At 39.7% G+C, this 27432-nt stretch overlaps 1 protein-coding gene across 6 annotated transcripts in view; it reads right to left on the bottom strand.

The window, feature by feature from the left end:
* Nucleotides 1-27432, bottom strand: part of evi5l (ecotropic viral integration site 5 like) — a 104185-nt gene that overhangs the window by 28156 nt on the left and 48597 nt on the right. For 3 of the 6 annotated variants that reach the window (XM_062027021.1, XM_062027018.1, XM_062027019.1), the window contains exons 4-18: nt 26925-27149; nt 19747-19821; nt 18488-18613; nt 18268-18404; nt 18092-18200; nt 14138-14235; nt 13956-14016; nt 13646-13699; nt 11922-11954; nt 10479-10619; nt 9487-9603; nt 7059-7199; nt 6502-6675; nt 3950-4096; nt 3723-3818 (exon numbers count right to left, since the gene is read on the bottom strand). In XM_062027021.1, coding sequence (XP_061883005.1) covers nt 3723-3818; nt 3950-4096; nt 6502-6675; nt 7059-7199; nt 9487-9603; nt 10479-10619; nt 11922-11954; nt 13646-13699; nt 13956-14016; nt 14138-14235; nt 18092-18200; nt 18268-18404; nt 18488-18613; nt 19747-19821; nt 26925-27149 — 1734 coding nt within the window. Of the gene's footprint in view, nt 1-3722; nt 3819-3949; nt 4097-6501; nt 6676-7058; nt 7200-9486; nt 9604-10478; nt 10620-11921; nt 11955-13645; nt 13700-13955; nt 14017-14137; nt 14236-18091; nt 18201-18260; nt 18405-18487; nt 18614-19746; nt 19822-26924; nt 27150-27432 lie in introns of all 6 variants that reach the window. The other 3 variants (XM_062027022.1, XM_062027024.1, XM_062027023.1) reach the window with 3 other exon arrangements.

Here is a 27432-nt window from a genome sequence, read left to right as displayed (position 1 = left end):
CCCGGAAAAGGCGCGAAGCGAGCCAGTGCTTCTTCCATCAACGTTTTGGCGCCAAAGCTCGACGGTGTGTCCCTCCATGCTCCTTCATGGCCCCGGGAAACTCCAACGGCAGCGTTCAGTAGCAGCTGTGGGCGCCGGCGAAGCAAGTGAGCTGCTCTTCATCGCTGACTCGTCGTCAAGGAGACGTTTCCTGGTGGACTCTGTACCGAGGATGTCGTTGTGGCTTGTACAGCCCTTTGAGACACTTGTGATTTAGGGCTGTATAAATAAACATTGATTGATTGATTGATTGACTCCGGTTCGCAAGTCAGCCTGTTACCTGCCACGGACGCGGACAGGGCGACAGGTGGCTGCGGGCCGCTGCTGAATGCCGCCAACGGCTCGTCGATCGACACTTTCGGCTCCAGGTTGGTGACTGTGTGCTTTCATGGACGCAAATTCCAGTGGGACTTTATCATCGCCGCCATCACGGTTCCCATTATTGGCGCGGATTTTCTGTGTGCTAATGGACTGCTTGTTGATGTTGCTAACCGCCGATTGATTGATGCTGTGTCTTTTTCAACTTTCACATGTAAGGCGGGGGGACTTGGACCGTTAACACACGCTAATTATTTGGTATCTGGTGACGTTTTTCAGTGTTTGCTGGCGGATTTTCCGTCATTAATCACTCCCGCTTTTTCCACCGCGGACACTAAACACGGTGTCGAACATTTCATTCCCACGGTGGGCCCGCCAGTTTTTGCGCGCGCGCGCCGTCTTGACACGGCTAAATCGACCATTGCTAAAGAGGAGTTTGCTACTATGGAGCGTTTAGGCATCGTTAGGCGTTCTAATAGCCCGTGGGCCTCGCCCTTGCACATGGTGCCCAAGTCAGACGGTTCCTGGCGGCCTTGTGGGGATTTTCGCCGCCTTAACAACATCACAACGCCCGACCGCTACCCTATTCCGCACATCCAGGACTTTTCGGCGCGCCTGGCTGGCGCCGCCATTTTCTCGAAGGTAGACTTAGTTCGTGGTTATCACCAGGTGCCGGTGCGTGCCGAGGACGTGCCCAAGACCGCAGTAATAACCCCGTTTGGGCTTTTTGAGTTCCTGCGTATGCCTTTTGGCCTGAAGGGGGCAGCACAAACCTTTCAGAGATTAATGGACTCAGTTTTGCGCGGCCTCAATTTTGTGTTTGTTTATCTGGACGACATTTTGGTGGCGAGTCCTTCAGATGAGGAGCACCAGTCACACCTAACACAGGTGTTCACACGTCTTGACGAGCACGGCCTGATCGTCAATCCTTCTAAATGTCAGTTTGGGCTGTCAGAGATTGATTTTTTAGGTCACCGTATTTCGTCGCTGGGTGTGATCCCTTTGCCTTCAAAAGTGCAAGTGGTGGCAGATTTTCCTCGTCCCTCCACTGTCAAAGCTCTGCAGGAATTTTTGGGCATGATTAATTTTTATAATCGGTTCCTTCCTCGCGCTGCCCACCTCCTGCAGCCTCTTTATGGTGCCCTACGGAACAAAAAGGCAAGCGATTCCCTCAAATGGTCTCCTCAGCGAGTCCAAGCTTTTCATAGGGCTAAATCCGCGCTCGCAGAGGCTGCTCTCCTCGCCCACCCTGTTTCCGCGGCCCCTGTGGCTTTGACAACGGACGCGTCTGATGTCGCCGTGGGCGCTGTAGTTGAGCAGCGGGTGGCGAATGTATGGCAGCCCCTTGCGTTCTTCAGTCGTAAACTGCGAGATAACGAGCGGAAGTACAGTGTATTTGACCGAGAGTTGTTGGCACTGTATCTTGCAACACGCCATTTTCGTTTTCTGTTGGAAGGTCGGTCCTTCGCGGCTTTTGTTGACCACAAACCCCTGACGTTTGCCATGTCAAAGGTCACAGAGCCTTGGTCAGCCCGTCAGCAGCGTCACTTGTCGGCCATCTCTGAGTTCACTACGGACATTCAGCATGTGGCCGGTAAGGCCAACCCTGTGGCTGACTGTCTCTCACGCGTACTCGTGTGCCCCGTGCAGCTCGGTTTAGATTTTTCGGGAATGGCCGCTGACCAGCCCGACGACCCCGACATCCGCGCACTCAAAACTGACGGTACAGCGCTAGTGCTCGAGGAGGTGGTAGTTCAGGATGGCGGTCCCGCCCTCCTCTGCAATGTTTCAACTGGCCGCCCTCGGCCGGTTGTTCCGGTAGACTGGCGCCGCCGGGTTTTTGACGCAATACACTCCCTGTCGCACCCTGGCGTTCGGGCTTCCGTCAAGTTGGTTGGTGCCAAGTTTGTTTGGCCTGGCCTTAGGAAGGATGTTAGGCAGTGGGCAGCCGCATGCGTGGCATGTCAGCGCGCCAAGGTCCACCGGTACACAAAGGCGGCCCTCGAACCATTTCCGATTCCGGTCAGGCGGTTTGACCACGTGCATGTAGACTTAGTTGGCCCCCTCCCTCCGTCGCAGGGTTATACACATTTGCTAACGATGGTAGATCGTACCACCAGATGGCCGGAAGCGGCTCCTCTTTCCTCCACTGCCTCGGTAGACGTTGCTCGCGCGTTTGTCAGCCTGGGTTGCGCGTTTTGGCACGCCGTCTGATATCACCTCGGACAGGGGATCCCAGTTTGTGTCAGAGCTTTGGTCAGCGTTGGCCCAGTCCTTGGGTGTGCAGGTGCACCGTACTACAGCCTACCATCCCCAAGCTAACGGCTTATGTGAACGTTTTCACCGGTCGCTTAAGGCGGCTTTGCGTGCGGCGCTCGTTGATAGCAATTGGATTGACCGTTTACCTTGGGTTATGCTCGGGTTGTGCTCAGCCCCTAAAGAGGATCTTGCAGCGGCCCCCGCTGAATTGGTGTTCGGTCAGCCACTCCGCGTTCCGGGGGAATTTTTACCTGAGGGTTGTACCCCGCGACCGTTTCCCTTTTTGTCGAGGGGGTCCTTGGCTCCCGGCCCGATTCACCACTGTTTCCCTAAGTCGTTTGTGCCATCGGAGCTTAAATCTGCCCGTTTTGTCTTCGTACGTCACGACGCCCACCGTTCGCCCCTCCAACCGCCTTACGATGGCCCATTTAGGGTGCTGGAACGCGGTCCTAAAAACTTTGTGCTGGATATGGGCAGGCGCAGGGAATGCGTTTCTCTGGACAGACTTAAACAGGCGCATTGTGTTGCAGGTGAAGAAATACTGCCGGGCCAAGTCCCCCGCCGAGGTCGCCCCCCAAAATCTGTTCGGGTTGAATGTCTTTCGCCTCCCCCGGACCCTGATGTTTGTTCTGCTCCACAAGGCACACCCGCTTCGCGGGATGGACATTGTAGCCGTTACGGCAGGCGAGTGAGGCCCCCTGACAGGTTTTCTTTTTCCCCATAACTTGTTGTCTGGGTGTTCGGGGGGGGGCTGGGTGGCGGGCACTAGGACCATGCTCACACTCAGCAGAATGGGTGTGGTTTTATGTACCTACTTGGGCACACTATAAAAGTGCATATTGTGTTTTATTGTGCATTCTTATGTTGGCAGTCTTACAATAAAGACCTCAAAGAAACAACGCTGTGTTTCTTGCATTTGCCACAATATATGCTTATAGTCCAGTGCAGCTAAATAAATGTATAGAAAAAAAAAAATATTCTCAAAAATGTTGTGTGTGTGGCTTATATACTGGTGCGCTCTACAGACCGGAAAATACGGTAGGCTTTAAGGTCAAAATGCGCATTCATAGCTACAGAAAATTAAGACACAAAACACGCTGACTTGCCTGTATTTCAAGCTCTGCTATCTTCTGCCGGAGCTCAGCAATGGCAGCCATGCTGTCTGCTTCCCTCAGTCGCACCGCCATCACCTCCTCTTTATTCTTTGAAAAAGAACGACGTGAGATTACCACTTTCTACTTTTACTGCCACTCATCCATTATATTCCATATCAGCCATGCTTCCCCTGTGAATCACATCCTCTCCCACTCATTTTCGTCCTTTCCATCCACACCTTGCAGTCCCATTCGGCCTGCTTCCGTTTCATCTCGTTGAGCTGGGCCTGAACAGCTTTGTTCTGATTAGACAGCATCTGGAGCCGATCCTGAAGGGCGGAACGCTCCTGCTCAAGGCGACCGATCAATTTGCTGTGGATCTGATTCTAGAAAAGAGGAGGTCAAGGCAAAACGGTTAGTTGGTGGGTTTAAATAGAGCTTTTCCAATCCGTTATTGGTTGGGTTGTTCTCAATTATGTGCAACTATGTGCCACTAAAGTATAGGACGCCTCTACACTGCAAAAACTGAAATCCAAGCAAGATTAAAAATCTGACATAGAAGGTGAAAAAATATACTTTTTTGTTCGACCAACTTTCTTATCTTAATTAATTTGTATTAAAATCATGGTTATACTTCTTTAAATAATTTGAAATAATAACCCAATCAAACGAGAAAATGTAACTCTCCAAAATGCCAATGTACTTGTTTTAAGCATTTTGGTCAGTGAAATATATCATAGATTTGAGTACATATTGCCTTTTTGACATGAATATTAGTTGGAAAAAGCCTAATATTATACCAATATTATACTATACTAGTATATATAACTAAGGGTCATCTAAATTGTACATACAATTTAAACCTCGATTTACGAAGTTCTCATTGTACGAGATTTTCGCTTTACAAACTACAAACCAAATACAAATTTGTTTTGGTTTGCGAACGCTCCATCTTCCCATTGCGTGTATCGCAGCGCCGCCATTTTGGGCCTACAGCACAGCGATTATGGACGGGCTGATCGATATGTGCTTGTTCAGTCAGAAGAGCAGAGTGCTGCTGTTACCTACTGTGCTACTTTGTGTGCTTTTAAGTGACTTTTGCCACTTTTTAAAACATTTTTCTAGTTAGCTCAATATATTGTACGTCCAAAAAAGCGCAGGCAGCATCCACAGCGTTGTCGACACTTCCTTCTCCCCACTCTCTTCTGCTGACCACAAAGAAGGGATTCTTAATCATTGTAGCTGGCTGACCGTCAAAGGGGAACTGCACTTTTTTTGGAATAGTATTTATCATTTTACAATCTTTATGAAAGACAAGAACAAATATGTTCTTTTTTTAATGCAGTCTAATTTGTAAATAAACGTTAGCAAAAGTCAGCTCACAACGGAACCAATGGGGAGTCGCTCAATTCCGCCTATAAAACACTCTAAAAATCTAAGTTTTATGTACACGCTATAAGTACATAACTTAATTCTGACCCTGTTTTCAGATATTTACAGTTCCCTCGTTTATCAATGTTCATATGTGACTTATCACAATTAAACATAACGTGTAACATTGTTTCCCCCTTATTGGTCAAATTTAGTGCGACATGTATTAAACGAGGTTTGACCGGCAGAGTTATACTCTCAGACAAATGACAACACGACCACGAATACAAAATACATCACAAAGTCAGCAATTTTAATACAAAACAAACTTAATATTTTTATGCACAATATCTACTTACAAAGGTTTGACCAAGTTTTGTGACAAAGCTTACCCGCTGGGATTTCTACCATTGTTACTGCTTGTCTGGATCAATGTGTCCGACGCTTAAAAGGTCTGTCAACTGGCTTGTGCGTATTCCTCAATTTTATTTATTTATACCTACTCCTTTACTTAGGTTTGTAAGAATGAAAATGGGCATTACAAAAGTATAACATCCATTGTGCATTTTACATGTACAATGTTCATTGTGTATGTTACATGGATAAAATAGGTTTCGTGTTAATACACGCAGCAAACATTGCACACATGTTCAACACAATTAAACCTAAGGTGTAGCTTTACAGCCATCTGCAAGTCAAATTCAGCGCTACATGTATTTAACCAGTTTTGATCGGCAGAGTTAAACAGCCAAAAACAACATGACCACGAATACAAAAGACGTCACAAAATCAGCAATTTCAATACATTCATACTTTGTTGTCCAGTCGCTGTTAAAAGTAAGATTTTCTATTTTTTTTTTTCTCAATGTTTTTCAGGGTTGATAGAGCCATCTCCTTCTACTCACCCACTGCTGTTTCATTGGGACACATATGCTACACTGTTTTCCCCTGCGGGGTAGCGGGAGTACTGCATGCATGAGCTACCCTAGTTTGAATGGTTGCATCAATCCTATTTCAGTGATGTTCGGTGGGCTAAATTAAAAGCTTAGGCGGGCCGGATGTGGCCCGCAGGCCGCCAGTTGAATGGGCCTGCAATAAAGTAATGCTGCCTGAGGATGAGCCAATCAGTGACCTCGTTACTGAACATTGCACTCTGATTGATTTGGTCTCATCTAGTCGTCGATACTACTGTAATATTTTTTTCTTCATTTAGCCAATTTTATGCTTGATAATGCCTTTAGCCCTAAAATATGTGAATTTACAAATTTCAAAACGTGACGTAGCGAGGGACGACTAACCTTTTTTGATTTTTTTTTTAGGTTTTACAGTGTTTACGATTAAGAATTTAAACATAATTGCATCTAAAGTCGCACCGTCTGCATTATAAAAGTTCACTTTGCGATTCTACAATATGTCTGACCTGGCTCTCCAGTTGAACAGCTTTCAGTTTGACCTCTCGGAGCTCAGCCTGGGCTTGTGCCTCCCTCAGTCGGATGGTCATCAGCTTGTCTTGCAGCTCATTCATGGCGTTCTTCTTCGGGGATTCCTTCCAGTGGCTGCCGCCTCCAGTGCCGCCGCCGCGGGACATGTGATGCTGCAAAGACAAGTTCATATATTCCCCTGTGCTGCAAATGTGTGGATCATATAATGATAAATTATAAATGATAATAAATGGGTTATACTTGTATAGCGCTTTTCTACCTTCAAGGTACTCAAAGCGCTTTGACAGTATTTCCACATTCACCCATTCACACACACATTCACACACTGATGGCAGGAGCTGCCATGCAAGGCGCTACCAGCACCCATCAGGAGCAAGGGTGAAGTGTCTTGCCCAAGGACACAACGGACGTGACTAGGATGTTGGAAGGTGGGGATTGAACCCCAGTAACCAGCAACCCTCCAATTGCTGGTCAACCACTCTACCAACTTCGCCACGCCGTCCCTATGTGATGTGTGAGTGAGCGTGTGTGTTACCTGCCAGCGCTGATTGAGCTCGGTGACAGAGTCCTGCATCTCTCTAAATGAGCGCAGCGTCTCCAGCTCCCGCAGCTTCATCTGTTTCATCTCCTCCTTCATAGCTGCCATGTTGTTTTCATCAGGTAAACAGCTGCTCCTCTGGATTGGGATATGAAAAACATTTAAAAATAAACAGCACAATGAATCGGCAGCATGCTTACAGCTTTATTGGGCCGCAAAAAAAACAAAGCTTAGCTATATGGCTAACGTTCACTAAAACTAGGGCTGTCAAAGTTAACGCGACATTAGCGCGTTAACGCGACATTAGCGCATTAACTATAATTTCCTTTAACAGTGATAATTTTTTTGACACGCGATTAACGTGCACGTGTCCTGTCTGACCCTCCGTGCATTCTGTAGCCTGGAAAAATGTATCTGCATTCACAGTTACTGTTGAGCCGCAAGTAGAACAAATAGCAGGCAGATATAGACAGCAAAAGGGTACATTATGGAAAGTCCAGATCCAAAGCCATGGCAAGTCATTCTCCCGGCAAGACAAGACTACTTTCATCCACGATCGTCGTGAGCTGTCATCACTGCAACAAATGTCTGCTGTAGCGCTTGCTTTCATAGAGGTGGAGCTTCACTTCAGTGTTTGGATTTCAGTTTAGTGCACTGATAACATTGATAAAATGTAGATGGTTACTGTAACTGCTCTAGTAAAATGGGATAAAAGCTCAGCAGAAAGGAAAGACTGTATGCAGGAAGTCTAGAGTCACTTCTTTTTTGGAGACCTTCACGTCATCAAAACGTGTCAAGACATCTCTTCTCAAACCAATCACACACTTGCGGCTTCTCAATAAAAGTGATACGCATCACATCCGGTCTAACTACACTAACCAAAATGAAAAATGTCCTACTTTACAATTATGGTTTGTCAAAAAGGTTTTGTAATGTAATCTGTGATATTTCTACCTAATCTAAAAACAATTACATCAAATGAGAAATATATTCACAGACATTTTCTGTCAGGATGAAATAAAGTGTATATTCTTTAATAACATGCTCTGGTTGATAGTCCTCAATTACAGAATGTTTAGCAGGATGAATATTACAATTTATTTATAAATAGAGAAGGTTAAGATATTGTCATGCAGCAATATGAAGACCATAAACTTGTACAACATGTAATGTACAGAATATCAGAAGCATTTATTCAGTTAGAAATATCACATTACCAAACATCTTTGACAATCAAACAATGATTGTAACAATCCACATTTTGTGTTAATAATGCCTGAAACCGCTACCTAAACATGGTGTAGCTCCTCCTCTGAATGCAAGTACTCCTACAGCAGGAATACAAATTCTGTATTCTTACAAAAAAGAAAATCTGGCAAGAAACCAACGCACTGCAGGTAAACTTTTCTATTGTCATTAAAAGCATGTTTGTCCATTTTGTATTGAGTGGTTTAAAAAACTAAAATGTTTAAAAAACATTTCATTAAAGCAAACTAATTGTCCAGTCATAGTATTAAAAACGTGAACTTTATCCGTCACAGGTACACTTAATGATGAAAAATTGTATTGATCTGCGATTAATCGCAATTAATTTTAAGTTAACTATGAACAAAATAGTCATCTGCCCTCTGTCACAAAGTGCTAACTTAAAAAGCTAAAACTAGAATCAGGCTAATAGAGCACCTCACAGTTGTTTCTAAGATTATAAAAACATAAGTATAAACATATTACTTACACAATAAATTAAATGTAAATGGTAAATGAGTTATACTTCTATAGCGTTTTTATACCTTCAAGGTACTCAAAGTGGTTTGACACTATTTCCACATTCACACACTGATGGCGGGAGCTGCCATGCAAGGCGCTAACCACGACCCATCAGGAGCAAGGATGAAGTGTCTTGCTCAAGGAGACAACGGACGTGACTAGGTTGGTAGAAGCTGGGCTTTGAACCAGGAACCCTCAGGTTGCTGGCACGGCCGCTCTCCCAACCGCACCACGCCGTCCGTTAAAATATTTTTTATTCAGTATATTTATTCAATGTACAAGATTAATTCCTTAAATTACTGTATTTATTTTTTACCATTTTGTCATGGCGTTAAAATTGTTCCAAAATGCTGTGATCAGTATTGTCTCAAACTTGTTGCAAATGTTTTTTTTCTTTAAAATCAGTTCTTTTTAAGATGCAAATTAATAATTAATTTGTAGTATCTCTACAATGACTTCTGCTGTAGTTAATTATGTTGATCATTACTCTACAAAACAGTTCCCACCCCCATTTAAACATGACTGATACTAGTTTTGCGCCAAACAATTAAATATTATACTAAAATTACACCTTTATTGGATCTTAGTGGATTGTGCAGGTCACTTTCAAACTGTGGTAACTGAATTTAGACGTGTAGTTTAGACTTGGCAGGCTCACCTTTTCAAGATCTAGCACCTTGTCTTGCATTTCCTTTAGCGCTCCCTGCAGCTCAGCCTCACGCAGCTTGGACTGCTCCAGTTGCGTCTGCAGACCGTTCACAAACTGCTCTGTGTACTAAAACAAACAGAGCAACACTCTTTGAGACATTGACTTAATCAATAATATTAATATCAACACGTCAGTTAACGCTAAAACATGACTTCAATCCCATCTGACTACTATGTGTTCTCATCAGAATTAGGCCGCAGATGGCAGTAGAACAGCCACTATATATATTTTACGTGCAATATTACAGGAGGCTGACATCTTTTAATAGACTTTAGACTTCCTTTTTATTGTCTTTCAAATTTGAACTTTACAGTACAGATAAGAACGAAATTTTGTTGCATTAGCTCATGGTAGTGCAGGATAAAAAAGCAATAAGGTGCAGATAAAAATAAATAGATTTACTGTACAGATACCGGTAAATATATTGCACTTTTGCATATGCATCCACGTTTATGGATGTATGTTATATTGTCTTTATATTCCAGTGAGTTAATCCATTTTGGGGGGGAATTTGAGGGGATAATTATGATGCGTTCAAGAGTCTTACGGCCTGAGGGAAGAAGCTGTTACAGAACCAATACAAACGAGAACTGGAAATGAGCTGCAATGTTGCAACACAATAAGCCTGAATAGCCTAGTAAATCACAATATTTCCATTTACGTTATGTTCCCAAAAGGATTGCGACATACAGCAGTTGCGTATTAACGTCAGTATCTTGTACCCAAAAATATTTCCCTTATTTTTTCAAAACATTTCTCTTATTTCCAAATACAAACGTTGACAGATATGGCCACAGTGTGCATAATGGACAATTATGCAAACTGGATGACATTAGTGACACCATAAAGACCCATGTGGGTTTGTTCCAAGAGTGGTGATGCATGAAAGGAGGTGTTAAATGTGGTATTTTTTTGCAGCACCAGATTAACATTCTGTTCACCTTCTGTTGCTGCAGATCTCTAATGGTGTCCTGCGCCTTCTCCAGGCTCTCGCTGGCTGTGTTGTACTGTTGCCTCACCACCGCCAGTTCGCGCTTGATCACGTAGTTCTCCTCCGCTTCCTGCGCCCTGGTCACCTGACCCTGGAATAGGAGGCCAAGAGCAGGATGGGAGTAAGCAGGGAAGTCTGACATTTTAGCATACAAACTACAGTATGTTACAATGTATAAGTAAAGACACATCATGCTTATGGGAAATTTAGTAGTATGTTTAAAAAAAGTGTGGATCAGGCAGCTCGATTTTTATTGGCCAGTGGTATTTTTTAATTATTTTTTTTACAGTGTTTCGTTACGACACACTAGAAACTACTTACCTATAAAACAAAGCACTTTCCTTAACCCTCGGGCAAGCTTAAGATTGACTACTGACTACACACCCATAAAAGTGTGTCATAACTTTCATAACTTAATTTGATGTTTTATGGCCTTTTTGTTCAAAATAAAAAAGGGAATAAGCGGTAGAAAATGGATGGAAGGGTTTTGGCGCCATCTAGTTGTTAAGGGGTGCAGTTACACCAAAACAATACTATTTGGAGATTCATTTGGTTTTCATGGAAAAAGTAACATACCAGATTACACGGTGTAAAAAAAATAGTTATAATGGAAGTCCTTGGGGTTGAATGAGAACTTAAAAGAAGGTGTGTATACTTTGTTTTATATACTTATTTAACAAAGTTGCAATCAAAAACTTAATGCAATTTAAAAAAAAACAACAACAACAAAGAAAAACCTCCCTGCCGAAATTTCAGACCACTAACCTTAGCTGCAAGCACTAGCCGCTGACTGGCTGGCTTTTACGGTTTGAGAGTAGCACGTTTTGTTATACATCACTTTACTGGATTTCTTTTTAACTTGCACGGTATATTTACTACAGCTAATATAGATTTCACGAAGGCAAAAGTTTCATCATTTGCATTTTTATTATTCCCTATTGGGAAAATGGCCTCACAATTTTCTCGGCCTTGCTGAACAGATTGTGCTGAAATTTGAATTTATTTAGCATGTTTGAAGGTATAAAAACCCTAGAATTTTTACAATAAGAAACATTAATAAGTTCCAAAAAGATATGGCAGCCTCTTCGAAAGAAAGCAAACAATGACTATTATTGTAAAATATTATTATTATAACACAATGACTATTACTTAGGGCACTTTATTGCCAGTTTTGAAGTAATAACATGCCACATGCAGGATCTCATATTGGACAGTTAACTGTGGATAGACAACGCATGCACCTGCGGTCAACATAACATGTATTTTGATCATGCACGTTGAAGAAAAGGTTTAATAAGGGACAGCAGACAAGAGGAGGTGAAGAACGGTGTTGGTAGATAAAGAGAGGACAGTGCAGTCAGCAGGAAGGTGGTTTACCAGGAAGGTACTTTACCTGTATGAGTCTGTCTGCCAGAGCAGCACTCTCCTACAGCGCAATGAAGGGTCGGGACAAGGGATTGACAAGAGAACACAGATGAAAAAGAGCAACGGGATCCCGGGAATAGACGAGACCACAACGAAAGCCAAAAGAGGAAAAAGGAAGGAAGAAGCGATTCCATTGAAACATACATGTAGAGAAACACAAAGGCAAAGAAGAAGAAAAGGCAGCAGTGAGATCACTCAGAAAATAGGTGGAAAAAGAAAATACATGAATATAATACTCATAAAATCTCGGATGTGTATGTGTAGAACTACAAAGCACAATTTATCAACACAATAGGTGCAAAATATTAGCAACACCCGTCAGAGTAATGCTGTGCTGTTTCATATAGGGGTGTCCTGATACGTTTCACTTCCGATACCGATGTTGAAGCCGTGAGTATTGCCCGAAACCCAGGGCCCCCCTGTCCTATTGTCAGGACAGACGCCTTGCGTAGGGCCCAGTGATGAAGCCCATATAATAAGTCAATTAATGAATGGCAGGGCACTTCATATTAAAAATGTTTACTGCAACGGTATTCTTAGCTTCTCCCTTCTTCGTCACTGACAGGAATATAATGGCAAATTTCCTCACACGGTCTCATTGGCTTCCGTGATGCATAGGTTTAGTCCCCAATTTGGAAGGTAGATGTACTAGGTTTCAATCCAGGTCACAGTTGATTTAGGGTCGTTGATAAAATAAATGTCTTATAGATGTTAAATTTGTATTTCGCACACAAAAAATATATTGAACAATGTATTCCCCATTAAATTGTTATAATACAAAACATGCATCGAATAAAACAAAAAAATGATGTGTATAAAAGGTGAAAATATTTTGTAATGGCAGGAGGAGGCCGTAAATATAATTCTACTTCGGGTCCCAGTTTAGCCTGGAACTTAGCGTGGAGCCCATGCCACTTTTAACCAGATATATCGGCACAAATCAAAGTACCGGTACATCGTTTTAATATTTTGTAGTGTGAAATGTTGAAAAAGTCCTGATCAAGTGAAATGACTCCAAAAACAATGGTAGGTATGAACGTCATCAACCTTATGATCGACTTATGCTGAATTTGAAGTGGTGTGGTAATTTGTTTTTTTGCGACAGCTATTGGTTACAATAATTCATTAAGTTACTACGATCATGAGTCATGAAGCAGTGAGTTGAATGATTCAGACACTGGATACTTTCTAATACGCGACTGCCTTGGAGACTCTGGTAATATTTAACTATAATGATTTTAAACTTGTTTATATTGACACATGTGCTGTTTTAGACTGCTATATTGTTCTGTTACATATGACTAGCTTGTGTGCTAAGCTGCTGTGTAGCTGCTAGCTCTTAGTAGCCTATAGTGTACCATGTTTACCTTTTGTAAATGATTTGACTAAAATTGAAGGAAAGACCAACCTTGTGTGCTTATTGGACGCCATTTAGATGTTATCTGGCTATCTACCTTTGCACAAGTAAACACGCTGCAGGACTGCTCCTATCGGAGATTTTAGATTCAAGCTTACCCTAAACTTGTTTTTTTGCGGATATCGGATCGGGACACCCCTAGTTATAGATCACTACGATATGCGACTAGAATTGTATTGTGAGGCTGGAGAGTGTATATATTGTAGGTAATGTGGTCCAGTGTATTAATAGCAATACATATGTGCTACTGTGTCCCCCTCAGGTTCGTCTCTTACCTTCTCTAGGGTCTCAATCCTCTGTTTCAGCAGTCGATTTTCTGTGCGCAGCCTCTGAACACACGAGCAGACAGTTACAGAGATGCATGCATACCCGATTAGTCGATCAATTGATTGCCACATTGTTGATTGCGTACTGAAGCGACTGGGGTCAAATGGAGCGCACTACTTGGTTGTAACCAGCAGAAGCGCTGTTGATCTCAACTACTTTGATTATAGCCAGTTATGCTTGTTTTATTCCCAGATGTTTAAATGCTAAACAATTGTCTTGTCTATACCAATATTTGTTCACTTCTCTTTAAACACACACCTTGATCTCAATTTGTTCCTCCATTTCTTTGTTCTTGATGGTGGTATACTCTTTCTCAAGCCTGGTGAAAACAGATAAGGTTTGAGTGTTTTTGTATCCCATATTTAAATGAAATGATAAAGAGCAATAATTTGGCTCTGTGTTTTGATGCCAGGGGCTAGGGGGTAATGAGGACCCCTTACTTTTTCATTCTCTTGGGGTTGTATTTGATCTGGTAGGCCCTGAGGATCAACTTGTCTGGGCAGCTGTCAAACTGGTGGGGGATCACCTTCTGGAAATGCTGGAAGACGTGGGCGACATGAGGGATTAGTGATGCCGCAAAGATGCTCCCTCATGTTTAATGCACACCGCACACTTTACAAGGAACATGGAAGATTCACTGCTGCTGCAATAGCGCCTGCTTTGCTGTAAGGATGCAAAGAAAATACGTATCTTATTTTGCTTATTGTCGCAAACAATACTTTGACTCACCATTCACGGCACCACCTACTTCCATAAGGACTGAATACATGCAAGCCAAATTATTCCAATCTTGAATGTATTTTCAGTTGAAGTGTATTTGTTCAAAGAGTATTTTTGCAGAAATTGCAAAAAAAATAATTAATAACCAACCCGATCGACATGTTCTTTTCGTTTTGACTACTGCTTTGCACATGTTTAACCCCCAATTCCAACCCTTCATTGCCTCACTGCTTGGCACTCAGCATCAAGGGATGGAATTGGGGGTTAAATCACCAAATGATTCCCGAGCGCGGCCACCGCTGCTGCTCACTGCTCCCCTCACCTCCCAGGGGGTGAACATGGGGATGGGTCAAATGCAGAGGATAATTTCACCACACCGAGTGTGTGTGTGACTATCGTTGGGACTTTAACTTAACTTTAAAGTTCTATGTAAAAAAAAATCCTTCAAGAATTATTGTTTAGTGTATTATTAATTATGCAACAAGTCAAAACATTTGGGTAATAATGTCTTTATTCCCATTAATATCTCTTATCCTACCAACTTTTGCCATTTTTATGTTAAAAATAATTTATTATAATACATTTATATGTGTGTAGGCTAAATGTGTAATAATTAGTAACAATCAATGATATAATAGTAGTATTTGTTCATTAATAATTAGGGCTGTCAAGGTTAATGCGAGTTAACGTAATATTTATTTAACTATTCTAGTTTTTTTTATCATTATGCATGTGTTCTGTGTGACCGTCAGTCAATACCGTAGTGGGGGGAAAAGCAGCGGTTTTATAGCTGATGTAGAGCCACAAGTGTGAACAGATAGCGTGCATAAATGAACATAGAAAAGTGTATATTGAATGGAAAATTAGCTTCAAAGCCCTGGCGGGTCTCTCTCTCGACAAGATCAAAGTTATTTCTATCTACTGTCTTTAAGTAAATGCCACTGTCCAATGCCACTGTCCAATGCCACTTCTTAGTTGCTAGCAGCTAAGGTTGCGCTATATAGAATATATACGATATAAATGATATACGTTTGGCCGATTATAGAGCTTTTGATACTGTTATTATATTGTAGGGGTGTAACGGTTTTGTAAATATCACAGTATTTCAGTTATAAAGTCTTCACAAAAATGCTGTGACGCGTGATGGTGTCAAACAAAAACTTGGTGCGTAAATCTTTTCTGGCGCTTTGGTGTTGGCCGGGTCTAAAAATAAACTACATCTCCCAAAATCCTCTGCTCATCGCGGGACCGGCAAGGAGGGGCCGTGGACCGCCGTAAGCAGGACGTGGAGTATGTTCGTAGTAGATGAGAAAAAAATTTGTTTTTGGACATTTCGTCAAAATCTCCCCAGATCTATTAGAGTTATGTTGCTAACAAACAAACCCTGGTGGAACCATAACCTCTTTGGCAGATGTAAGAAAGTCTGCATTCTGCAAAGAAAAGCGCACTACTTTTGTCTCAGATTCAGCCGGTGACGCTGCAGCACACAGAGGGAAATCACCCATAAAAAAACTCTACAGAGCAGGAAATAAGAGTAAACTGAAAAACTTCTTGATGAATCCTCAATCCATCCATCCATTTTCCAATGCTTGTCTCTCTATCGAGCTGCGCTCGGGCGGAGGGCAGCACCCTCGACAATTCGCCACCTCATAAAACCATCACCCAGAAAATATATTTGAAGCCAGCGAAGCCAAACATCTGTTTGAGAGAAATGTACATTATCATAAGATAAATTATAAGTTAACTTTTCTTAGAAACAGCATATTCCAGACTGATATACAAATGTCTACTGTAGAGGTCACTGCTTGTAATACAGTAAAGGTTGAAAGACACTGAAGTGAAGATTATTTTACATAGGTTGCTTACATTGTCACTTTAAAAGACACTCAACTAAGTTTTTATTTTTTTAAATTTTATTTTTTTTTATTAAATCAACATAAAAAACACAAGATACACTTACAACCAGTGCATCAACCCAAAAAAACTCCCTCCCCCATCCACACTCATCCAAACTCATTCACACAAAAGGGGCTGTTTCTTTCCGTTATTAAACTTCTGGTTCCTACAATATAAAACAATACAGTCTGCAAGGGATACAGTCCTTGAAGCACACATGGTTGTGTATTGCTGGTCCACTAACATTTTCATCAATTACTTTTTTTTATGTAATTGTTTTTATATTGTTTTACTTTCTTTTTTATTCAAGAAAAAGTTGTTTTTTTATTTATCTTATTTTATTTTTATTTTTTATTTTTTAAAAGGACCTTATCTTCACCAGACCAGGTTGTCAATGAGAATCAGATTGTTCAAAAGGGTTCTTAAAACGAGGTCCAGTTCAGATTATGTCCAGGTCGGGCTCAGCAACACACACCTTCACCTATGTACACTGAAAACCAGGGAACACAACAGATTGCATACAATCCACAAACAAAATTACATTTTCAAACTAAGCACCAATGTACAGGCAAGATCACGTCCATGTCGGACTCAGCGATACACACCTTCATTTATTTACACTTAAATTAGGGAACACAACAACAGATTGCATATAATCTATAAACAAAATTACATTTTTAAAATACCGGTAAGCCTTTGAGGACTTCCAATCTTTTTTTTTTTTTTTTTTAATATTTGCTTGAAACAGTGGATGTCCCTGCACAATTCTCTGCACTTAATATACATGTTTGTAGTACAATTAAAACATTTTAGCATTATGTTTGTGTTCAATTACAGCAAGTGTGCTTATCCTAAACATTCATCTTACATACTATTACATTTTTAAGTAATTTTTTTTGGGGGTTGGAACGGGGGGGGGACGACGACGACATATACTACAATGATATCGGACCCTATTATATTGTGATGATGCATGGCAATGGCACATTTTAGCTGTGCCCTCAAAATTGGACAGCGACAAGCGAACGAACGAGTCCTCAACGCACTACAGCATTCTTGCTGGCAGCTAATGTCCGGTCACAGGGTAAATCCACTTCTAAATCAGTAGTCCTCGCCTTCATGGCAGCAAATAAACTAAGTTTCGTGTACGTATCATCACTGGAGGACGAGGAATAGCTAAACATGCTTCACTAGACACCGTAGGAGGATATCTTAACGGCTAACCGCAAGCTAGAATTCTTCAATGTAAACAAAGCTTGACGGGTCAATACAAATATTGATACTAACAATTCGATAACAATAGTATCAGTATATTGTCAATACTACTACAGTGGTTAGAGCAGTACTTTTTATAATCAAAATTGTTGTTGTTTTTGTTTACAAACTCAGTAAATAACTCCCAGAACACAGAAGTGCTTTAAGGGCAAACCACATTGATTTAAATAACAAGAAATAATTTAAATATTTAATTGATATTCTGTGTTTTTGTCACATTAAAACTGTGTTAAAAATAATCATTTAATCATTTAGTGATGTTGACAATTTGAAGTATTAGTATCAGCATTGGTATGACCAATACAGCCCCTGTAACTACTTGGTGTTGGTTTGATACTCAAATTTGGTAAAACAAAAACTTCCATCTCGCTGTCATTAATTACGATTAATTACTAGTTAACTAGGGGCGAAATGTAATGAATCGCAATTGAATATTTTAATCATTGGACAGCCCTAGTAATAACATGTACATCAACTTAAAATGAGCATCAGTGGCTGCTTACCTGCGACATGCCCTCCATGTCCAGCTGAATGAGGTCCGTCTGGTTGTACTGCAGGATGGCCATGCCTACACGGAAGATGATCTCCAGGCCCTGCAGAAAGGTCATATCGCTGAAGGGACAATAGCAAAACTTTAGCAATAACCATTCTAAAATGTTGAAATATTCCTACCTCGTACATAAAAATGTCAAATATACGTGTGGCAACAGGCAGAGGGAGGAAAGTGAGGAACAAGGTGAGGAACCAGGATGATGCATACATGGATGTATGAAAACTCTGGGACCGGAAATGGACGTTAAGCTCTGGAAGTTGCTCCTGAGATGAAAAACAAGTATTTTTTCAAGCATGTAACTTTGCTGCCCCCTTGTGGATGAACCACCACCCGGCTTCTTATTTACCTGCAGAAGATACTCAAACTGGTAGATGCAGAGGCCCAATTCGGCCATACTGGGCTTGAAAAGCTCTCTAAGACGGTATTCCTGCATCAGACGCACAAAGACGCAAAACGCCTCCTCTTCAGGCATCTGAGAGAAGGCGATGAAGCAGTTCCATTAGTAAAAAAATAAATAAAAATACATTTTATTTTAAAAAATCAGGTACAGTCGACCTTCGCTACATTGCGCTTCAAATATTGAGGCTTCACCACAAAGCAAATATTTTTTAGATTAAAAAAAAGCATATTCAAATAAATTGTTGGTCTTGAATTATGTATTTTCATGCATAAAAATGGCTAAACTAAAAATATCAATAATGCAATAGTATTGGTCACTAGATGAGCCCAAACCGATCAGTGTCAAGGTGACTAAAGGGTGTTATTTCATGTCTAGAAAACTCGCATAATGTTGAAACTTTTGTTTAGAAGGTACAAAATAGATTTTTTTAATGCTCTATCAATGAAAAATATTTATAATTAATGATTCTTATTTGCAGAAATTAATTTATCGCGGTCATGTGCGGAACCAATTAACGGCGAGGGGCGACTGTAATGCTTTTTGTGATTGTTAATCCACAATCAAAAAGTGGCTACCATTATTTTCCAGCACTGCCTCAGTGCTCTTTGGCTAACACAAGGGCTTCAATGATTGCCTTTCTTTTCTTCAGGACGACATCATTGAGCTGGTGGATGTAACACGAGGTCGCCAACGTCCACCAGCTGTGATGTCGTCATGGAGAAGTGGATGAGGATAAAAATAATGGTCGGCAGACCAAATATGAACACTTTGGGCCCAATGTGGACATTTTCACTTAGGAGTGTATTCACTTTTGTTGCCAGTGGTTTAGACATTAATGGCTGTCTGTTGAATTTATTTTTAAAGAGACAGTATATCAACACTGTTATACGAGCTGTTCACTGATTACTTTAGATTGCATCCATGTCATTGTCCAATAACAGGGTGTACTCACTTTTGTGAGATAATGTAAGTTCTACAAATACAGAGGAAATGCCAGCTGGCATTGGTTGACTTCCAAGTTATTCTAATTTCAAATACGTTTGTCTTTTCACTAATAAAGGGAATTAATTAGTTCCAGGTTGATACAAATCATAAAACATACGTACTACAATTGTGAGGCATATTTTCCCAGAATCCACTCTACCTGTGTTTTTATGGTAATTATCAGCTATATGGAGTGACACTAATTGCCATAGTGACATTACCTGCATGAGTAGGAGACCAACAATAAACGCGCTGCCTTGGCAGTAGCCCACCTCTCGATCCACAAGGGAGTACGCCTAAAAAACAGACAAATGACATTCACAATACAACCTTTTTAAAAGGGGAACTAGAATTTTTTATTTTTTTAATTTGCCTATCATTCACAATCCCTATGTATGACAAGAACACACATTTTACTTTTTTTATGCATTCTCATTCGTAAAATGCGGCAACTAGGAGGCCCATAAAGCCCTCTAAAAAAAAAAAAAACACCAAAACATACCAACAATAATCCATTTACATGTCGTGACCTGAATATTAACCAAGTATTATTGACATAGTTATTATTAAGTTAATTAAGTTAAAGTACCAATGATTGTCACACACACACTAGGTGCGGTGAAAGTTGTCCTCTGCATTTGACCCATCCCCTTGTTCACCCCCTGGGAGGTGAGGGGAGCAGTGAGCAGCAGCGGGGGCCGCGCCCGGGAATCATTTCTGGTGATTTAACCCCCAATTCCAACCCTTGATGCTGAGTGCCAAGCAGGGAGGTAATGGGTCCCATTTTTATAGTCTTTGGTATGACTCGGCCGGGGTTTGAACTCACAACCTCCCGATCTCAGGGCGGACACTCCAACCACCAGGCCACTGAGTAGGTGGCCTACTGCCTATAAGCGCAAACGCAGAGGAACTACTTTTTGCAGCGCATTGATCACAGAGAGGTAACTAGCTTAAGTTATGCTGCTATATTGACATGGTGAGCTGCTGCATCCCCTCAGAGTTGGTGAAAGTTAAATCTAAATTATAAATAATAACTTTCACTTGTGTAGTAGAATGTTGTGGCCATAAACCGAGAAATTGGTCAACTTCGATATTCAACTTAGACCCGGGGACACACTTTTTCTTATCTTTTTTTACCTGCATGAGGATTATGATTAATTATTTATCTAAGTGGGTAGATATGAACAGTGGGCATCCCAGTGAGAGCAGATATTGTACAGTAAGTGATTGTTTAATTATTTTCGTAGTTTGTATTTCTTGTTTAGCACTTAGCAATACTGCAGCAGTACTTGCTGGATCTGTTTCGCACACAGCTTCTAAAACTTGTAGCTCATCCTCAAAAATATAAGGTTTTAGATCATCATTTGCAGTCATTGTTTGTTCTCATGAAGTATGCTATAAGTAGTAGTTAAAGTAAAAAGTGAACGTTACGATGCGTCTGTGAAATTAATTCGCTGCCGAATGCTTAAAGGGGAACTGCAATTTTTTGGAGTTTCACAATCTTTATGAAAGAAATGACGGAAGTTTTTTTAAATTGTTTTTAAATGCACTTTAACTTGTAAAATCACCCATTAAACACAATAAAAAACATCCAAAAAGCTCCAACAATATTCCATTTACATTTCGTGACTTAAATATTAACCAAGTATTAGTGATATTGTTACTATAAACGCTAACGCAGACAAACTATTCATAGCGGCACCGTCATCACGAGCTTGTGTGACAATGTTGACATGATCAACTGATAAGCTGCTTCCTTGTTTCCTTGCTCGTCAAACTTTATTCTAGATCATAAATCATGCTTCTTATGTGTGCCCGTTACTACATTACATATATACTTACATCATGTATAAAAAACCTTATTGAAGATGTTTGGATGTTTTTTTAAAAGGCTTTATAGGCACAATTGAGCGGCTCCCGTAGGCTCCGATGTAAGCAGACTTTTTATCGCATTTATTTACTCTTTAGAATGCATTTAAAAAAAATCCATGGTCTTGTCTCTCATGATTGTGAACGATAGGCAACATTCCAAAAAAAGTGCAGTTCCCCTTTAAAATGATCAAAATACGTAAATATTACATGTTATTATGAATGAGCCTGTTACTACATTACATATATACTAACAGCTTGTATATAAAACTTTGATGAAGGTTTTTGATTCTTTTTAGAGCACTTTATAGAAGCAAGAGAGCAAATCCCATTACCTCCATTGTTAGCTGACTTTTGCGAGCTTTTAATTATGATTTAGAATGCAAAAAAAAGAAACAATATGTGGTGTTTTCTTACATAAGAATTGTGAATGATTGGCAATATTTATTTTAGGGCATACTGGCTGACATGTTTAAGTCTGCAAGAAGCAATCAGATATTTTACTTTTTTTAAATTTCCAGAGTAGAAGTAACATTTGTTGCGTATTTCCATTTACCAGCATTAAGATATGTTTCAAAACGTCCCTCCATGACTGGTGAGGACTTTATTTTTGAAGTTGTTTTTTCTTGACCAAATTACCCACATAACAAGCTACAATACAATACTGTACAACTGTATTGGCACAAATATAAGACAACCTTAAGGTATAAGATGGTCACAGCCAAGTGCGAGTCACAGAAAAAAGCGCTGACTCACTTAAGGAGTAACTTTGCACCACCTGTTTGCAGGCATAATTAAATCAGTAGACCCTGAATAGAAGACAACCCGTCTTTCTAGGCTTCCTTCTCAGGTAAAGAAACCCCTCTGACTGTAGATTTGGCTCATAACATAATTTTGTAATGTAGTATAATCCTCAAGTACATTTGCTCTACGGCCAAAATTATTATACTATTTATAAACTATTGATTATTAGGGCTGTGAATCTTTGGACACCACACGATGGAATTTCATTCGATTCTTAGGGGTAAAGATTTGATTCAGAATCGATTCAAAATGAATAATTTTTTAATAACATTGGGTGTCAGTTCTATTATCAACTACATTCCTCCATAAAATAGATAAACAGCGTTGATACATTTCTATATTACTTAAAAGAAAACTGGTTTTGTTTAATAAAAATTCTACTCAAACATTTAATGAAGTCAAATGCAAAAAAGGCAACAAGAGAAGTGGCCAACACTTTCTAAAGTAAATCTGTACAGCATATATGGGCGTCGACATCGACAATATGATTTGCCTAAGTGGATAAAAAAAAAGACAAAAAATAGATTTTTGATTTTTTTTTAGCGATTAAGAATTGCTCCAAATAAGAATCGCGATTCATTCCAAATGTTATTGGAGATGTTTGGATGTTTTTTCAAAAGGCTTTATATGCACAATTGAGTGGCGCCCGTGGGCTCCAATGTAAGCAGACTTTTCATCGCATTTATTTACTCTTTAGAATGCATTAAAAAAATATTCCATGGTCTTGTCTCTCATAATGATTGTGAACAATAGGCAAAATTCCAAAAAAAGTGCCGTTCCCCTTTAAAATGATCAAAATACATTTCTATATTACTTAAAAGAAAACTGGTTTTGTTTAATAAAATTCTACTCAAATATTTAATGAAGTCAAATACAAAAAAAGGCAACAAGAGAAGTATCCAACACAAAAAAACCCACAAAAATTAGATTTTTTATTGATAATATACAGTATGTTACTACTACCCAATAGATTTTTTAAGGGTGCAAGATAAGTATTGGACCTATAATTGTCAGGCAAAATAAGGAATTATGATGTCATACCGATATATACGATAACATTAAAAATAGCTTAAATAACTTAAAAAAAACAAAAACTATTTTTTTTCAGTGAGGCGACTTCACCCGAAGTGGTTCGAGTGAGCAAATCAAACGCTCCTTTTCTCTTAAGTGGAGTGCTGTAAACGGCCTGTCGTAAAACTCACTGTAAACTAAGATTGAAGCTATTGATAACTTCAGTATTCTAATAATATTTTTGATTCCTTTGTTCCATTAATCGAGTGATCGGATAACCACACTTCACAGCCTCAATGTGTATTTTAGGGACAACTGTTGAAAAAAACGATTTTTCTGCTTGCCATAATCTTCTTTTTTTTTTCTTCTAATAAATACACAACATTGAAATTGCACTTTCAACAAGTAATAAGAATAACAAGTTAATCAGAATAAATGCACACACCTTTATGAACTACACCCATTTAATGATTAATCAAAGCAACCGAATCAACCTAATCAAATTAATCGATATAGTCGATGGTTGCAGCCCTACTGTAAACAAACATTGCATCGATCATGTAGGACTTTACATGTCCTATTTGCACCAAATGTTCTGCAAACATTCCACAAGGAGGGAAATAAACATTGAGTTTCAACACATCAAACCTTATCTGTCACCTAAAAGGCCAGCAAAAAAAGAGGAGAAATATAATCTTAGAGAAAAACGTAATTTATAACATTTGTATGCACGTACAACACTTAAGACCTTCAGTATATCAGTATGTGGAATTAAATTATGGAATGGATTAAGCAAAGCAATCAAACAATGTACTAATATGATACACTTCAAGAAACTCTTCAAACTTAAAGTGTTTACAAAGTACAAAGAAGAAGAACCATGACAAACATTCTCAATTTATTTCATCCATCCATTCATTCATTCTTAAAGTAATCTTACTTATCTCATCATATGAAATATGACTTACTTCACCAATTATTATTATTAAATTCTTACTATTATTTATTTATTTATTTTTATTGTGATTACTTATGGAGTTTATTGTGAATAAATTGTGAACAGGAAGTGATCAAAAAGTTTTAGCAACTGTTATGTAAAGAAAAGGGGTAGGATTAAATAAGCTCTGCTTCTTCCTACTCCTTTTCGAACATGTTGAAAAGAGAAACTGGAAATTGTGATGTATTATGTTGTATGCTTGCATGTTCGAAATAAAGTCAAACTCAAACATTGCTACAAAGGTGTTTTGAAAGCCTACAAAGACACTTGCTGCTAAAAAAAAAAGCTTCTCTTATGCCAGTAGCAAAGAAAGGTGTGCACGCACTACAGTTGGATCTAAATTTAAAACATAATATATACAATAATTTATGCAGTTTATAAAAATCCTTTTAGTAATATAGTTTTATTAGAATACATTCATGATAACATTAGAGTATACGATAAACAGTATTAATGATAACTGCGGTAAAACTCCCGACCGTTAGTCTTACCGTTTTTAAAGAGTTAGTTTAAAAAAACTGTGATTGGTAACTGCACTTTGACAAACTCACGGACTGACTGGCGCCAGCTCGCTAGTTTAAATGCTAACATGAAAACAAGAGACATTAACATCTTACCCCAGGGCTCGAATTTAACCGCAGCAACTTCAGCAAGTGCCGCAACCGCCATCGTCTTTCGCTGTAATGCCCAAAAAAATTGACCAACATTTGTGGCAAGAACATGCCGTGACTGCCGTTGACTTTTTACTCGTTAATGGATGAGGGATATAACAATAAACGGTATAATGATCATTTGCGATAAAATCCCAGACGGTTAGTAATACAGTTTAATTTTTTAATTACCGAAAAATCGTCATTTATTAATGCATTTTCGGCAACACGAAGTCAGGCGCATGCGCATTAGCGGTGTTTGGCTTGATAATCATGGCAGACTAATGACACCGACTTTGCTGCGGAGATTTCCCCTCGGAGTAAACAAAGCCAAGTGCTTGGTTTAACATAATTTCCCCTTGCTTCCCGCCGTACGTTTAAGAGCGCACTGCTGTGTTTAGATGGAGACAGGTGTGGACAATATTGGAGACACTTGTCCCCACACTAAAAGTATACAGCGAAGGAGAAAACTATTTGATGTTTTGCAGCAGGCGATGTGCCGTGAACATTGTCACAAATTGTTTATAAAGTCTTTACTTTGTTGAATGGGATGTTCACTCGTCCTTTAACTGCAAACTGTATCAGTGTTCAAATAACATCAATACTAGCTCAAATGTTCAGTCATCTCATCAAATGTGAGAGGTATCAGTGTTTTTTTTTTGTTGGCCAAACTGTTGTACTGAAGCACTGGGTAGGCGTTGGAGACGAACAAAGCTTGTTTTTTGGACTTCCTCTTCATTAGCCAAACTGCTTTATGTTTTATTTTGATATCAAAAAGTAAACACCAGGTTTTTTTTTACATTAATTGTGGTTTTTTTATGTCATTAAGGTGTTACTTCAAAAATCATTCATGTGACACAGCATTTTGTTCATGTTTTGTTTATAGTTCATTCCTATCCTACATATTTCTGCTCAAACTCTTAATGGATCTGTCCCGATACAGCATCTACATATACATATAAATGTACATATCTTAAATAAAATAAATAAATAAAAACTCTCTCTATCAAAATGTAAAAAATAGAGATGAAGGCATCATGTAATGACAAAAAGCTGACAAGTTGAAGTTATTAAAGAATAAAAAAAACAAATATTTGTCTATAAATAAAAGAATAATGTTTATCTGTAGTCTTTTTATTAGACATTACAATTGACATGATGGTATTACATTCACACCCCAACAGTGCTTTACCTAACAGTCAGTAATCATAACAATAAATGTTTGCCTTGGTGCCCTAAAATATGAGCCCTCCTTTAAGGCAACACTTGCCTTGACCTTAAAAAGTTAAAATTCGAGGCCTGTTATCCCATTAAGGAACAACATACCCCAATCTAAACCTACATAAACATTACTGTCTGAGCAAGAACGATAATTGATTGTGCACATTGAACCTACAAACTGTGCTCTCTTGGAACACAGTGATCGTTCTATGCTCAGACATACAGTATGAGACAGAGGTGTTTTTACGATGCATTCAAGGACCGCTGAACAGAGTAGGACGCCACAATGCCTGCCACAAATCAATATTAATAATATATTTTGTTTGTTACGCACTTTACATTTAAATACATCTTCAAAAAGGTGCTAGTACAAACTAGTATTTAAAACAATACAATCTTAGCCATTAATATAGATAAAATAGTAAGACAAACACTATCAGTGAAGCATAAGAAACAAAACATGCAAAATAGTGGCTTTTCTAACAGTGTGTCTGTTTCTTTTGAATTATTTAAAAATAACTTGGTCAATAGATTTCAGTGTGTGTCTAAGTACTTTTTAAACATATTCAACAATAACGCAATAATGATTTAATGATAATAATACCGGTGATATGAAATTTTCATATCGTTACATCTCAAGCAGAGGACAATCTAATATGCAACAATATACAGCACTTTATAATTTATTTGAACCTCTAACAGAATACATGCATCTTCTGGTAAAACGCATTAACAACTGCTGAATGTAAACACACGCGGAGACAAAGACGTTAATAGAAAAGGACAGCAGTCCCACCTCTTCATAAATGTCAAGCATCACACTGCAAAATGCTGAACCGCTCCTCACCTTCATCACGTTAAAGAGGACCTCCTGGCCCAGGCTGTCCTGACCTTTGAAGAACTCGTGCTCGGGGTAGGTGCGTGCGATGTCCCGACGGATGAGCTTCTCGCAAGGGGACGACATCTTCAGCAACTCTGAATACTGATTCTTCACCGGCATGTCCGTGGCGTTGCCCAGCAGCTGCCACACGATGGCACGGAAGTGATGAGGAATGCCCTTCCTAATCAACTCCTGGAGGACACAGAGCGATATCAATATACATTATCCAGAGATAAAACCAGTATGTCTTCATCAAGGAACATTAATTCCATTAGATACAGCTGCACAATCCAATCCATCTGGCCTTCCCACGGGTTCTCTCTTGTGCACAAAAAGGAAAGAGGGACCAAGTAGGCAACTTTTGTGAACTCACACTATTTAGAACAGCGGTGTCCAAAGTGCGGGGTGATTTTTTAACGGCCCGCGGCATTATTTTAAAAAACACCTTTGAAAAAACACACGAAGTGGAACAAAA

This window comes from Entelurus aequoreus, linkage group LG18 (assembly GCF_033978785.1).
Source record: "Entelurus aequoreus isolate RoL-2023_Sb linkage group LG18, RoL_Eaeq_v1.1, whole genome shotgun sequence".
Classification (NCBI taxonomy): domain Eukaryota; kingdom Metazoa; phylum Chordata; class Actinopteri; order Syngnathiformes; family Syngnathidae; genus Entelurus; species Entelurus aequoreus.
Note: the sequence above shows the minus strand (reverse complement) of the source record. Positions and strands in the feature narration are given on the sequence as shown.